Source organism: Lithobates pipiens, unplaced genomic scaffold (genome assembly GCF_037356315.1).
Source record: "Lithobates pipiens isolate NorthernLeopardFrog02 unplaced genomic scaffold, aLitPip1_a1.2 Scaffold_1, whole genome shotgun sequence".
NCBI classification, from domain to species: Eukaryota; Metazoa; Chordata; class Amphibia; order Anura; family Ranidae; genus Lithobates; species Lithobates pipiens.
In genome coordinates, this window is record NW_027507685.1 from 106,891,999 (window position 1) to 106,907,976 (window position 15,978).

A 15,978-nucleotide genomic window follows, 5' to 3' on the forward strand; every position below is an offset into this window, starting at 1 on the left:
ATGTAAAGGGGTACTCTATTGAGGCTACCTGATGTAAAGGGGGACTCTATTGGGGACACCTGATGTAAAGGAGGACTCTATCGGGGACAAGTGATGTAAAGGGAGACTCTATTGAGGACACCTGATGTAAAAGGGAGTTTCTATTGGTGACACCTGATGTAAAGGAGGACTCTATTGAGCATACCTGATGGGGGGGGGGGGCACAATCTGCCATCTTTGCTCTGGGCACTGGATTACCTTGCCCTGGCACTTCTGTCACCTGCCCAAATCTATCACAAAGGGGCTTGTTCGACCCCCTAGTGATAGCAATACAATTTAATTTAATAAAAATGATTAAAGCAAAGTTATGTCCGAAAAATTTGTTAATTGTCAATTTATTCATTTTTTTCATTTTTTTACATTTTTCCGGTCATTTATTATGATTGCAATTTGTAAATTCGAAAGAAAATCCGAACATTCACAACAAATAACTAACTAATAATAACTAACCATTAAATTATAGGTATTGCACTGTCTTTCTCCAGGTTGGAATTATGTTTAATGAATGGGAACCGGACGGGTGCCCACTGCTGACCCCGTTGGGTTGTTGTAGTGGTCGCTAGATGGTGTTGTAGAAATTGTACTGTTACCGAAAGAGTTCCAAGAAATGACCGGTGAATTACTTAATTGTGCACTGTACTAGTTGCAATACTGAACCACATTGATGTGAATTTTGTTTGCTCTGTAATGTAAACCCTCAATAAAAACATTGAAACATAAATTATAGGTATTGGAGTTTCCTTTCAAACTTGGCTGTCAGTAAACGTAACAAATGCAAATTTATCCGAATTATCGGAAAATAACGTATGGCGCATGTAAAACTGATGGTACGGAGCAAATTAATAATAAATAATAGTAATACGTTTTTATTATTATTCATTTGTTACGTTACGTTCGTTTAGATGCGCCATTCGTCCTTTGCGGATAATTCATAACTTCGGATAGATTAGCTACACCTATTGGAGTTTACAAGTCATTTTTAGGTGGGGGGGGGGGGTGATCCTTTTTCAACTCGGTGATTTCTGTATTTTTTTTTTTTCCTGACGTGTCGGTGTTAGATCTTTCACTTGTGTGTTGTAGTAAATACATTTGGATAAAACAAAGATGGTGTCTGTCTTTATTGTCAGGCTGCAAAGAAACAAAATGTGATTATTTTAAAGGAGAGGGGGAGGGGGGGTGAGACTTTTTCTATACCATGCTGTATTTACATTGTCACGTCAAGAGTTAACATTTCGAAATGTAAATTCAATAATTATTTCCTGTAGCGTGTTGCTGGGGATTTCACCTGTTGGAGAGTGGAGGAGTGACTAGGAGATGCAGAATGCTTACAATGTGGTTCTAAGCTTGGTGCCCGTCAGACGAGGGCAGGGCCAACCTCTGGAAATATCGGGTTGCATCACTTTGGAGTAAAAGACTCAGTGATAAATACCTGCAGACTTCCTCCACGGCCATACTGGGGACTTCACCTGTCAAAGTGTACTGGGGCACAATCGGGGATTGGGAGACTAGAAAGCAGCAGTTGATAGTAGCAGTTGGCTCTGCATAAAGAACAGGAAACGTACCCAAGAAGAGCCCAAATAAGAAGGCGCCACAATGGGAAACTGGATCGTCAACCATTGGTTCTCTGCTGTAGTTCTGGTAAGAAATAATCTCTTTATTTTTTTATTTTTTTAACACGCTAAAAGTGTTTGAAAAAAAAAAAAAAGATTTTTTATGTATCTTTTTGTATATTGATTTTTTTTCATTTTTCATTTTTTTTTTTTTTTTTTGCATCTATGACCTCACTAAAACATTAAAATCGGAACTCTTGCAGATGTATTTATAAAAATATCAATTAACCTGTTCTGTGCAAATGAGGTAAATGACAGATCTCTATTATTATTTTTTTTTGTATCTATGTCCAAAACTTGCAAAAGATGCCAAATGTATCTAAAGCCATTTATTTATTTTTAGGGCCCGTTCACACCTGAGTGTTTTCAGCTCGTAAAACATTTCAGGGAAAACGCTCATCTCAAAAGTTCCAATCTGCCCAACAAGCGAAATCCCATTCATTTCAATGGCCCCTGTTCACACCTGAGTGTTCTGTTGCCTGAAGCTCAAAAAAGTACACAAGCTTCTTTTTTTAGGCAGGTTACAGGAGTTTTTTTCTGCTTTTTAGATTGTTGAACTTTTGAACTGTACAAAAACACAGGAAAAACGCCCAAAAAGAAGCGCTAAAAAATGCCTGAAAACAATACGCTCAGGTGTGAATGTAGCCATAGAGTAGGTAAGGGTCGGGACCCCTGTCTTTTTTTTTTTTTTTACTGCTTGCAAAAAATGTGCCTTTTGTATACCTTGAAATTGTTTTTGCATCTATGACCTCACTAAAATATTCTAAAAGTCTGAACCCTTGGGGGGGGGGGGGGGGGGCGTATTTATAAAAATATCAACTCACCTGTTCTGTGCAAATGAGGCAAATGACAAATAGGTATTCAATTTCATAGTATTTTTGGATTATGTAATAGTTATTATATATTTTTTTTTAATATGTGTTTTTTTTATTATCATTTGAATTTGTACTGATTTTTATATATTTTTAAAAATATGTATTCATTTTAGATATGTACTCATTTGATTTTTTATTTTGTGCACTAATTTTTAGATATTTTTTTTAATATGCATTATTTTATTTATTATCTTTTGAGTTTGTACTACTGTTTTATATATTTGTTGAAATATGTATTCATTTTGTATTATTTTTTGAATATGTATTTATTTTTGATTTTTTTTTTTTTTATGTAGTAATTTATATATATATATATATATATTTAATTTGTACTATTTTTTTTAGTAAAAACAAAAATATCAGTAACAGAATACACTCAGCTGTGAATGTAGCCTTAGAGTAGGTAAGGGTTGAGACCCCTGTCTTTTTTTTTTTTTTTTTTTTTTTTTTTTTACTGCTTGCAAAAAAAAAAAAAAATCGTATGTGTCTTTTGTATACCTTGAAATTGTTTTTGCATCTATGACCTCACTAAAATGTTCTTAAAGTCTGATCCCTTGGGGGTGGCGTATTTATAAAAATATCAATTCACCCGTTCTGTGCAAATGACAAATAGGTATTCAATTTCATAGTATTTTTGGATTATGTACTAGTTTTTATATATATTTTTTTAATATGTGTTTTTTTATTATCATTTGAATTTGTACAGATTTTTTTATATTTTTTAAAATATGTATTCATTTTAGATATGTACTCATTTGATTTTTGATTTTGTGCACTCGTTCTTATATATTTTTTTAATATGCATTATTTTATTTATTATCTTTTGAGTTTGTACTACTGTTTTATATATTTGTTGAAATATGTATTCATTTTGTAGTATTTTTATTTATTTATTTATTTATTTTTTATGTAGTAATATATATATATATATATATATATATATATATATATATATATATATTTTTGTACTATTTTTTTTAGTAAAAACAAAAACATCAGTAACAGGATGTCACTGAATCCAGCGCCCATGTGGAATAGATAAAAAAATCACTTTACACCATAAGCTGCTGCTATAAACCAAATAAGTCCATATATATCCTATGCTAAAAAAGAAACTCGTGATAAATTCAGCATTAGCATCACTCTCCCGGTGCCAAACACACTGTGTGCTTAAAACTGTTCAATGGGGGTTGCTCCTTCTAAGAATTTGAGGCCCAGAGATGGGTTATACAGCATGCATCCACCAAAGTGTTAAGGAAAGATGGGATCCCTAAATTCAATCACCACCACTCCTTGTGAGCTCCGCTCCCCTAAGGTACCGAAGTCACCACAAATGCCAATACAAAACGCCTTGTATTTCCAAACTCTTTTCTTTGCATGTAGTCACCCCTTGTACGGGAACCTCCTCCAATCGCATTTATTCATCAAACATGAAAAGAGTGGGAACAAACTACATAGCAGAATCCTGTTTAAATTTTTTATTCCAAACACCCCCCTAACGTGTTTCATCTGTGATGACAGAGACGTGATGACGAAATGTGTTAGGGCCTGACCACACGCCTCTTCTACACTGTTGGCAGCTCGTGACTCGACCCGGGCATCACCGCGATTCACCGCGATTCAGGATTACCAGGGTAGCGGTGAGATCACACATGCGGGCTGAACAGTACTACTTTATGATACCTAATGAGAGTTGTCTTTTTATGCTGGTAAGCACTTTTTAAGTATGGGGGGGGGGGGGGGGTGGAATACATTTTTAAACAGATTACGCTATGTGGTTTGTTCCCACTCTTTTCATGTTTAATGGAACAATGCGATTGGAGGAGGTTCCCGTACAAGGGGTGACTACATGCAAACAAGAGCTTGGAGATTCAAGGCATTGCAACTCTGCTGAAAAAAGTGCATCACTTGGCTCTGAATGGAGCATATCTCAGATGTTGGGATCCATAATGGTAAAACTCAAAATAAATATGTCTGAAGACCTGTAGATCAAGAAGGAGCTGATCCGTCATTGCCTTTTTCGTTGATTTACGACCGGCGACAAGGTATGAGCTTGGGTTCCTTTCAAAATGGGAATCAGACCTTGAAACCAAATTCACTGATGCACAGAGGGAGAAGATTCTTCACTTTGCCCAGAAGTCCTCCATGGCTACCAAATCCTTCATGACTACCGAGAGTCTGGCTACAAGAATTTGACTCGCTGGTACAGGGTCCCTGTCGCTCTACACCGTTTTTACCCTCCGGTCCCCAGTACATGCTGGCGGTGTGGCAATGCGCGGGGAACAGTGCTCCACATATTTTGGGATTGTCCCAAACTTGGACCCTTTTGGCAAGAGGTGATCGGTGTTATCACGCACCTGACTGATGTCGACCTGGAGGGGAACCCCATGGCTTGCCCGTTGCATCACTCAAACCGCCCAATCAAGAAATATAAGGCTTCTCTCACAATTCAGTCGCTGAATGCAGCTAAGGCATGCATCCCTTTATGCTGGAGATTCGAGAATCCGCTGTCACAATCCTTGTGGTTTGCCAAAGTTAATGAACTCAGGTAGATGGAGGATCACACTGCCATTTTGCATAACCGAGAGGAGACATTTTGCGACACCTGGAGACCATGGCAACATTTTGTCTTTACTGAAGACCTGTAGATACTGACAGCATCTTCCACAAGGAGTGGAATTTTCCCTAGCCAGTCCGAACCCAATGGGGAGGCTTCTTAGGGGAGGTTGGCGTAGTCCTTGCACTTTGCCTACTCATCCGAAACCTTTCCCTGACTCTAAGTACTGTCTTTGACAAACGGGGACCTCTCTCTGCACTAGCCACTCTCAACATGTGTGCCAAAACTGGGAGCCAGGGCCTAAATAAGCTCTGCCCTCACCCAAGATGGCCACCAAAGTCTCATGGGGCATCAATATCCAATCGTAGCAGTCTCCCTGTGGCCAAGAAAATCATGGAAGAACCAAGTTCCTTACAACTTCCTCCCCCCCCCTTCTGCAATCGTAGCAGTCAACCCGTGACCAAGAAAATCATGCAGGAACCAAGTTCCTTACAACTTCCTCCCCCATCTGCAATCGTAGCAGTCACCCCATGACCAAGAAAATTATGGAGGAACCAAGTTCCTTACAACTTCCTCCCCCATCTGCAATCGTAGCAGTTTCCCTGTGACCAAGAAAAACATGGAGGAACCAAGTTCTATACAACTTCCTCCCCCATCTGCAATCTTAGCTGTCCCCCCCCGTGACCAAGAAAATCATGGAGGAACCAAGTTCCTTACAACTTCCTCCCCCATCTGCAATCGTAGCAGTTTCCCTGTGACCAAGAAAATCATGGAAGAACCAAGTTCCTTACAACTTCCTCCCCCCATGCAATCATAGCAGTCACCCCCTGACCAAGAAAATCATGGAGGAACCAAGTTCCTTACAACTTCCTCCCCCATCTGCAATCGTAGCAGTTTCCCTGTGACCAAGAAAAACATGGAGGAACCAAGTTCTTTACAACTTCCTCCCCCATCTGCAATCTTAGTTGTCCCCCCCCGTGACCAAGAAAATCATGGAGAAACCAAGTTCCTTACAACTTCCTCCCCCATCTGCAATCGTAGCAGTTTCCCTGTGACCAAGAAAATCATGGAGGAACCAAGTTCCTTACAACTTCCTCCCCCCATGCAATCATAGCAGTCACCCCGTGACCAAGAAAATCATGGAGGAACCAAGTTCCTTACAACTTCCTCCCCCATCTGCAATCGTAGCTGACCCCCGCCCCCCCCGGGACCAAGAAAATAATGGAGGAACCAAGTTCCTTACAACTTCTTCCCTCATCTGCAGTCATAGCAGTTACCCCATGACCAAGAAAATCATAGAGCAGTATTTCTCAACTCCAGTCCTCAAGGCACACCAACAGGTCATGTTTTCAGGCTTTTCATTATTTTGCACAAGTGATTTGATCAGTTTCACTGCCTTAGTAATTACCACAGCCGTTTCATCTGAGGGAAATGCTGAAAAAATTACCTGTTGGTGTGCCTTGAGGACTGGAGTTAAGAAACACTGTCATAGAGGAACCAAGTTCCTTACAACTTCCTCCCCCATCTGCAATCATAGCAGTCAACCCATGACCAAGAAAACCATAGAGAAACCAAGTTTCTTAGAACTTCCTCCCCCCATCTGCATTGCTGCTAAGGTTGAGCACCACCTGCAGTGGAGAACATAGACGGAATCTGCCTACAAGTAGAGCAATGTAGGTAAGTATATCATTTTGCTATAGGATAGGTTGTAGGTAGTCCAGTTGTGCATAAGACATTCAAGTCTTCGAAGTAGTGTGGGTAGATAGAGTCAAAGAGGGTGGAGCAACTATTCATCAGATAGGCACCCAGGAACTGGTTATGATGATGCTCCCATTGATATTGGAAATTTTGCTGAAGGGTGTGGAGATGTTTTTTCTATTTTTAATACTGCCCTTTGCATGCGAAGGTTTCATCATCAGGTTTAGTTATACATTAATAGTTATTGGATTATTAATAGGAGTACATGGGGACATCACCCCAGAGAGAAGAACCAGGAAGTTCAGGGCAAAGCAGGAAAATTTTCTCTGATGGTGTCACCGGGTTGGTGAATTTCCCTGCTTAGATGCAGCAGGAAGTCAAATCTTGTTTTACTCCACCTAACATTAAAATAGTTGAGTGTCCAGTGATGTATGACTAATGTTACTGAAAAGGGATAATAGAGTGGAAAAAAAGACAAGTCCATCTAATTCAACCAATAGAAAAAAAAAATAGAAAACCTCCACATACAGAATACTATACCCTAATTTACAGTAGATCCAAAACGGAAAAAAAATCGGTACATATCTGCAATATGTACACAAAGCTACATGGCTACTCAGGTTGAGGAAAGACACAAGTTTATCTAGTTCAACCAATAAAAAAAAAAAATTGAATAGAGAAGCTCCGTACCTACAGCTGATCCAAAGCAGGGGTCTCCATAATTGGTATCAGTGGGGTGAATAGTGCCCCATCATTGGTTTCAGTGGGAGGAATAGTGTCCCATCATTGTTATCAGTGGGAGGAATAGTGTCCCATCATTGGTGTCAGTGGGAGGAATAGTGCCCCTTCATTGGTGTCAGTGGGAGGAATAGTGCCCCATCATTGGTATCAGTGGGAGGAATAGTGCCCCATCATTGGTGTCAGTGGTAGGAAAAGCGCCCCATCATTGGTATCAGTGGGAGGAATAGTGCCCCATCATTGGTATCAGTGAGATGAATAGTGCCCCATCATTGGTATCAGTGGGAGGAATAGTGGCCCATCACTGGTGTCAGTGAGAGGAATAGTGCCCCATCATTGGTGTCAGTGGGGGGAATAGCGCCCCATCATTGGTGTCAGTGGGAGGAATAGCGCCCCATCATTGGTGTTAGTAGGAGGAATAGTGTCCCATCATTGGTGTTAGTGAGATGAATAGTGCCCCATCATTGGTATCAGTGGGAGATATAGTGCTCCATCATTGGTATCAGTGGGAGGAATAGTGCCTCATCATTGGTAACAGTGGGGGGGGGGGGGGGATAGTGTCCCATTATTGGTATCAGTGGGAGAAATAGTGCCCCATCATTGGTGTCAGTGGGAGGAATAGTGCCCCATCATTGGTGTCAGTGGGAGGAATAGTGCCCCATCATTGGTATCGGTGGGAGGAATAGTGCCCTATCATTGGTGTCAGTGGGAGGAATAGTGTCCCATCATTGGTATCAGTGGGAGGAATAGTGCCCCATCATTGGTATCGGGAGGAATAGCGCCCCATCATTGGTATCAGTGGAAGGAATAGTGCCCCATCATTGGTGTCAGTGGGAGGAATAGCGCCCCATCATTGGTGTTAGTAGGAGGAATAGTGTCCCATCATTGGTGTTAATGAGATGAATAGTGCCCCATCATTGGTATCAGTGGGAGGAATAGTGGCCCATCACTGGTGTCAGTGAGAGGAATAGTGCCCCATCATTGTGTCAGTGGGGGGAATAGTGCCCCATCATTGGTGTCAGTGGGAGGAATAGCGCCCCATCATTGGTGTTAGTAGGAGGAATAGTGTCCCATCATTGGTGTTAGTGAGATGAATAGTGCCCCATCATTGGTATCAGTGGGAGGAATAGCGCCCCATCATTGGTATCAGTGGGAGGAATAGTGCCCCATCATTGATATCGGTGGGGAAAATAGTGCCCCATCATTGGTATCAGTGGGAGGAATAGTGCCCCATAATTGGTATCAGTGGGGGGGAATAACGTCCCATCATTGGTATCAGTGGGAGATATAGTGCTCCATCATTGGTATCAGTGGGAGGAATAGTGCCTCATCATTGGTAACAGTGGGGGGGGGAATAGTGTCCCATTATTGGTATCAGTGGGAGAAATAGTGCCCCATCATTGGTGTCAGTGGGAGGAATAGTGTCCCATCATTGGTATCAGTGGGAGGAATAGTGCCCCATCATTGGTATTGGGAGGAATAGCGCCCCATCATTGGGATCAGTGGAAGGAATAGTGCCCCATCATTGGTGTCAGTGGGAGGAATAGCGCCCCATCATTGGTGTTAGTAGGAGGAATAGTGTCCCATCATTGGTGTTAATGAGATGAATAGTGCCCCATCGGGGGGCGCATGCGCGCGATCGCGGAAGATGGCCGCTTAGTCTCCGCGCTCCGCGACACCGGCCGCTAAATACTCGGTCCTCAGAGCACACAGGCTACTCAGACACGCCGGACCGGCAGCCCCAGATTGCGGACGCCGGCGGGGACCCGCGGGAATGCATCGGTCGCACGGGGGAAAGCGGAGGTCTCCCAAACAGCGCAAGATGCAGCAAGCAGCAGGGAAAGGCAAGATGGCGCCTGAGCCTCCGGAGCCAGACGACACCACGAGGCTCTCCGGGATGGGGGCAGCCTCTCCCCCTGACAGTCTGCAGCAGTTTCCCTCGGATCTGGTAAGCCCTGCACAACCTGCTTCTGAGGATATGCTAGCCAGATTCCGTTCTATAGTCAGGGATGAGATCTCAGCAGCCTCACGCAAGCTTTCCTCTGATCTCATGCGAGGCCTTAAGGAGCTAGGCCATCGCACAAACCAACTAGAGCAAAGGATGGACTTATCCACCACAGTGCTAGAGGGCCATGAGGATGAACTTGAAAAGTTGCACGTGGAGCTGGAGGGATTGAAGGACAAGTTAGAGGATTCTGAGAACAGGGCCCGCAGGGACAATCTGAGAATCCGCGGTATCCCTGAGGCTGTTACAGATATCCAGGGTACAGCTACGGCCTTTTTTCAAGAACTTGCCCCTGAAATCCCCCTGGAACGATTAGAGTTTGATCGTATACACAGATCCCTGGCTCCAAAGCCCTCGGAAGGCCCCCCCAGAGATGTTATTATAAAGCTGCATTATTATCGCACTAAGGAAAGACTCCTACAGGCAGCGAGGGATCGCCAAGACCTCACTTTCCAAAATTACCCCCTACAGCTGTTCACGGATCTATCTCCTGTAACGATTGCTAAAAGACGACTTTTAAAACCCTACCTATTGATCTTGCAGAACCTGGGCATAAAATACAGGTGGGGGTTCCCCTTTAGATTGTCCTTCACCTACAGGGGACATCAAGTCCAAGCCTCCTCTGCCTTTGACCTGAGACGTCACTTTCAAGAATTACAGCTAGACCTTCCACCATCTCAAGGGGACCCAGCTGCTCCATCCGCCCAGGTCCGGCAAACACAGCCTTCCCGAAAGTCATCTCAAGCCTCCCTGCATGGCTCTCAGGCCCTGCGATCGCTGCAATCCCAGCGCTACCAAGATGTCCCCACAGGCTGACATTCCCCCCCGTCCGAGTGCGGGTTATTATCCTTGTGAACGGTCTGCACAGGGTTTTTTCTAGTTTTTTTTATTTTATTTTTTTTATTTATTTATTTTTTTTTGTTTGTTTTTTTTTTTTTTTTGTTTCGCCCCACTTTACCTGGAGTGGGTGAGGTACCGGTCCTGTCCCGAGCTCTAGTAGCTGTTCTGAGGGGACCTGATATCGGTATCGACATGTGCATATATATATGTATACGTGTGTGATTTTTTTCCTTTTTTATTTTTGATTTTTGGACTTTTCTAGATGTCTGTGGCGGGCCTCCCCCGGCCCCCCTCCGTGATTTCTGGGGGGGGGGCCGGGGGGGGTCCGTCAGTCAATTGTACTGTTTTGTTAATTTTAAGCTCATGTGCCCCTGCAGTTTAGGGGGTTTTACTTTGTGTGACCTACTAGTTATCGAGCTTGTCTCGACCCGCTGGTGTTGTTTTAGTACCAGCACTCCGTGTCTGACATTACCATAAGTATTCTGTTCTACTTACAGTTAATAGTTATGCAAGTTAGTGCTCAAGTTCAATGTTTGTCTTATTATAATTTTTTTTTAAAGATAGACCGAGTGGGCCAGGTGGACTACTGCGCCCCCCTAGAGTCGGTATTTGCGTGGGATTATGGTCCCTCTCGACTTCCGACTTTTTGGTAGACCACTAGGCCTACGTTTACATGCACAGTTGTGGTTCTTATTATTTCTCTTCCGAGCTTATTTTGATTCTTCTGTGCTTACTTTTTCTGGCTCTCTTAATATCTCTTCTTATGCTAATACTTTCTATTTTACTCTAACCCTTCTTCTTCTTATTCCCGAGTCCATAGGGGATGCACGCGGAGCCTCTGATAAGCGGTTCTCTGCTTACTCGTTATGACCCTGCGTTGGCTGTCACTGAACGTCCAAGGTATGAATTCACCACCCAAGAGAGTAAAAGCGTTTAAATATCTCAGAAGGCAACGCGTTGATATCGCGTGTCTCCAAGAAACCCATTTTTCCTCTGCTTCACACCCTAACTATTTCGACTCCCAATATCCACAGGTGTTTCAGGCCAATGGTCCGACCAAACAGAGGGGAGTTTTAATTGCCTTTCGCAAGACGGTCCCCTTTCGGTGCGACAAACAGATAGCGGATCCTGCAGGCAGATATCTTTTGCTTTTGGGCAGCATTCAAGATACGGAAGTTACTATCTTGACCTACTATGCTCCCAATTCTAATCCAGGTCCCTTCTTGTCACATATCTGCTCCCTCTTAGCGTCGCATCAGAAGGGGACCCTATTGCTGGCGGGGGACTCCAATGTGGCCCTTAATCCCATATTAGACAAGTATCCATCTGATAAGAAGGCCATTTCCCCCGCAGCTAAAATGTTTTCCTGTTCGTTACGCACCCATGATTTGGTCGACCTCTGGCGTGAGTTACACCCGACAACCAAAGATTACACACATTATTCCCACCCGCATCATTTGCATTCCCGAATAGACCATGTTATCATGCATAGAAAACACCTCCCCCTAGTGGAATCTGTTTCTATTTTGGCAGCTCCCTGGACAGACCATGATCCCATTCTAGTGGTTTGTCGGTCCTTAATGCGTAATCCTCAACCCTCCCCTTGGGTTATGAATGACTCATTGTTATCTATACGAGACATCCACGATACCTTATTAGAGGCGTCATCTGAATATTTCCGTTTTAATTTAACTTCAGTTTCCTCCCCAGTGACGCTATGGGAGGCATATAAAGCGGTACTCAGGGGTCGTATCATTCAAATAGCGTCTAAACGCAAGAGGGAGAGGCAGGAGGTGCAGCGGAAGCTGGAGTCCCGTTTGGACTCCATGTCTGCGCTTTTTAAGCAAACTCCTTCTCTTGCTAATCGTAAGCTCCTAGACCAGGCCCGCATGGAACTAGACTTAAGTCTTACCGAACAAGCAGAACGCACTTTGCGCTGGTCTCGCCAACGCTGGTATATTAGGTCGAATAAACCCACTGCGGCCCTGGCTAGGAGGTTGCGAATGTTTAACCCTAAACTGTCCCCTATAACTCTGCGTACCAGACATAATAAGCTCACCAGTAACCCGGCACACATACTGGACGAATTTCGGTATAGACTCTCCTCCCTATACTCGGCCCAAGATTCTAAGACAGAACAGGATAGGACGGAATTTCTCCAGCGAATAGCCCTGCCCACTTTAACAGAGGCCCAGATGACTCTTATGGACCGTGATATCCAGGAGACTGAGGTCAGAGAAAGTATTAAGGACCTCAAGGTCGGGAAGCGGCCAGGCCCGGATGGCTTCACGGCACTATATTATCGAAAAATGGTGGATGTAGTTGCAGCTCCCTTGGCGGCCATGTATAACTCCGTCAAGCAAGGGCAGAGCCTTTCATCTGACCTCCTGACAGCTAATGTAGTGATGCTGCCGAAGCCTGACCGCGACCATACTTCCTGGGCGAATTTCCGTCCTATATCTTTGATTAATATTGATATGAAAATCCTTACAAAAATTTTGGCCAACCGTTTAAATTCGTTTCTCCCTCGGCTCATTAAAAAGGACCAAGTAGGATTCGTTCCGATGAGGCAGGCTGGAGATGCCATTCGTAGAATTATCCAATTACAGCATATTGCCCATAGTCGATCCCTCGAAACCATGCTTTTGTCGCTGGATGTGAACAAGGCTTTCAATACGTTGTCTTGGCCATATCTTATGACCATTCTCCGCCGTTACGGTTTCGGAGCCTCATTCCTGCGTTGGTTGGCGGCCCTGTACGATGTCCCCCAAGCTAAAGTTAGATACTATGGGTTTGAATCCCATGTGTTTCCTATACGACGGGGCACCCGTCAGGGCTGCCCGCTTTTGCCTCTTTTATTTGTATTGGCCATGGAACCGCTGGCGGAGTCGATCCGTTCACATCCAGATATCAAAGGCGTGGAAGGTTTTCCGCATAAAATTTCGCTTTTTGCGGATGATATATTATTGACCATGACGTCACCTAGAATTTCGCTTCCCAATTTGTTTTCTCTCCTGGAGACATTTGCGTCCCTGTCCGGTTTACGTGTTAACCCCTCTAAGTCTAAAGCTATGTCAGTAAACCTTTCCCCATCGGAATTGTCAACCATAAAAGAAAGTTTCCCCTTTCAATGGCCTCCCTCACTACCCTACCTGGGAATTCGTATCACCCCCAAATATGATGGTTTGTACCAGGCTAATTTCCCCCCCCTCTTTCGTAAGCTAGACACCCTGTTATCTTCTTGGTCCCATTACCCGATCTCTTGGTTCGGTAGAATCACTGCAATCCGTATGACGTATCTCCCAAAGTTGTTATATTTTTTTAGAGTTTTGCCCGTTCCAGTTCCCCCCCATATATTGCGAATCCACCAGCGTAAACTTTTGAAATTTATTTGGGCTGCTTCTCGCCCCCGAATTAATAAGCAGATAATGTACGCGAGGCGGTCTGAAGGGGGTCTTTCGGTCCCCAATCTCCGAGCGTACTATATGGCGGCCAATCTTGCCCAAATCACTCGTTTCCATGACAACTATCAAATGCCGCTCTGGGCCACTATTGATTTGGTGGATGCGCACCCTATTCCCATTTCCTCAGTGCCATGGCTCCCTCCCTCGCAGCGGCCGAAAGGCGCAGGGCCGTGTATGGCCCACTTGCTTCGCATCTGGGACTCGATAAAATATTCGGCTGGTCTCATATCCCCTCACCTGCCTTTGCTACGCCTCTCCTATTGCCCATTATTCCCCCCTAGTAGAGACAATCCTGGTCAGTTTTCTTGGTGGGCTACTAATGGATTCACGGATGTCCATTCTTTGCTCACTCCCATGAGAGTAGTTACGTTTGCTATGCTTCGCTCTTCTCATGACATTCCCCTACGGGAACATTACAGTTACCTACAATTCAAACATTTCATACAACAGCTCCTTCGGGCTCAGCCAACCCCGTATTCTCTAACTCCCTTCGAAAAGGTCTGTAGGGCTACTCCTCATTCCCCGGGGACAATATCACTGATATATTCCTCTATTATTTCTACCAACAAACCCCCAACAACCAAATATCATCTCCAATGGGAAAAAGAATTAGGGACGCGGTTGGACCCGGCAGATTGGCAGATTATGACCACAAATCTCATGAAAAGTTCCAGGAATGTTCTCATATTAGAAAATGCATATAAGGTCTTTTATAGGTGGTACTACACACCTGAGAGGGTGGCAAGATTCATTCTTTCACATTCCCCTAATTGTTTTAGGGGCTGCCCGGTACCAGGGTCCATGGCCCACATTTGGTGGACCTGCCCTAGAGCCTGCAGATTGTGGGTTCGGGTATACGCCCTGTTACGAAATATGTTCCATACCAACCTGAGAAGAGACCCTTATGCAGCTCTGTTATGTAAACCTATCCCGGAACTTCTCCGCCCAGAGCGTCAACTAGCCCAACACCTTTTTAATGCAACAAAATTGATCATTGCTAAGTCTTGGAAAACGCCTACACTCAGCTTCGAGGCAGTTAAAAACCGTATGAGCGACATCATGATAAATTAAAAACTTACCTCCTTGGCTTTCGATACCCATGACCAGTTTCTCAGAACCTGGGGGCCCTGGATATCCTCTGTCCAACCTTCCAGATTCAACAACCAACTTTTGTCTATCTAGGGTCTCCGTGTGCACCCCCCGCTCCCTTTAGTGGAATGGACTCCTCCTCCCCTCCTCTGTTCTTTTCTTTTTATTCTTTCTGTTCTCTTTCTGTTTCCTACTTTCATTTACCTCTTCTTTTCTGCCTTAGTCTTTTTTTTTTTTCTCTAGAAGACTTTGGCCGAGACGGAGCCAAGTTAATTCTGATGGTTATGGTAGACTGAAATATCCGAACCCGACGGGCTATATTGCACTTCTTAATTATCTTATTTTACGATGTGTACTTCTTTTTTCCTTTTTTTTTGTTTCTTTTTGTTTTCATACGCTTTGTCCACAGTGACTATTTTCTGTCGATGATTAAGTCCTTCAGAATCGTTTAGGATTTTCATTTCCTCTTCATGAGCGTTATGTACACAGCTTACTATAGCCAACGTTTTGATGTCGGGTCTTTTTTTGTTGTTTTGTTATTTTTTATATCAATGATGCTGTCTGATGTCTACTGTAACCAGTAATTTTTTTTTGTACACTTTTGTTATATTTCATTTGCAATAAAAACCTTTGTAAAAGAATAGTGCCCCATCATTGGTATCAGTGGGAGGAATAGTGCCCCATCATTGGTGTCAGTGGGAGTAATAGTGCCCCATCATTGGTGTCAGTGGGGGGAATAGTGCCCCATCATTGGTGTCAGTGGGAGGAATAGCGCCCCATCATTGGTGTTAGTAGGAGGAATAGTGTCCCATCATTGGTGTTAGTAGGAGGAATAGTGCCCCATCATTGGTATCAGTGGGAGGAATAGTGTCCCATCATTGGTGTCAGTGGGAGGAATATTTAATCGACCAAACGAGAGGCCGAGAGAAAATAAGAGAAGTTCAGTGTTCGGATTTTCATACACTTTTTAACTTCTCATCTCTCTATGTACGAACATAAATTATGAGAAACATAGGAATGTGGTTTGCTTTTATTCTCTTATTTCACTTAAAAAAAGAAATAT

At 43.6% G+C, this 15,978-nt stretch overlaps 1 protein-coding gene across 1 annotated transcript in view; it reads left to right on the forward strand.

The window, feature by feature from the left end:
• Positions 1–1,384: 1,384 nt before the first annotated feature.
• The window catches only part of NOX1 (NADPH oxidase 1), a 65,190-nt gene continuing 50,596 nt past the window's right edge, over positions 1,385–15,978 (forward strand). Inside the window, exon 1 of the mRNA XM_077470655.1 lies at positions 1,385–1,677. Within this exon, the coding sequence (XP_077326781.1) occupies positions 1,633–1,677 (45 nt within the window). The 5' untranslated portion in view covers positions 1,385–1,632. The remainder of the gene's footprint in view (positions 1,678–15,978) is intronic.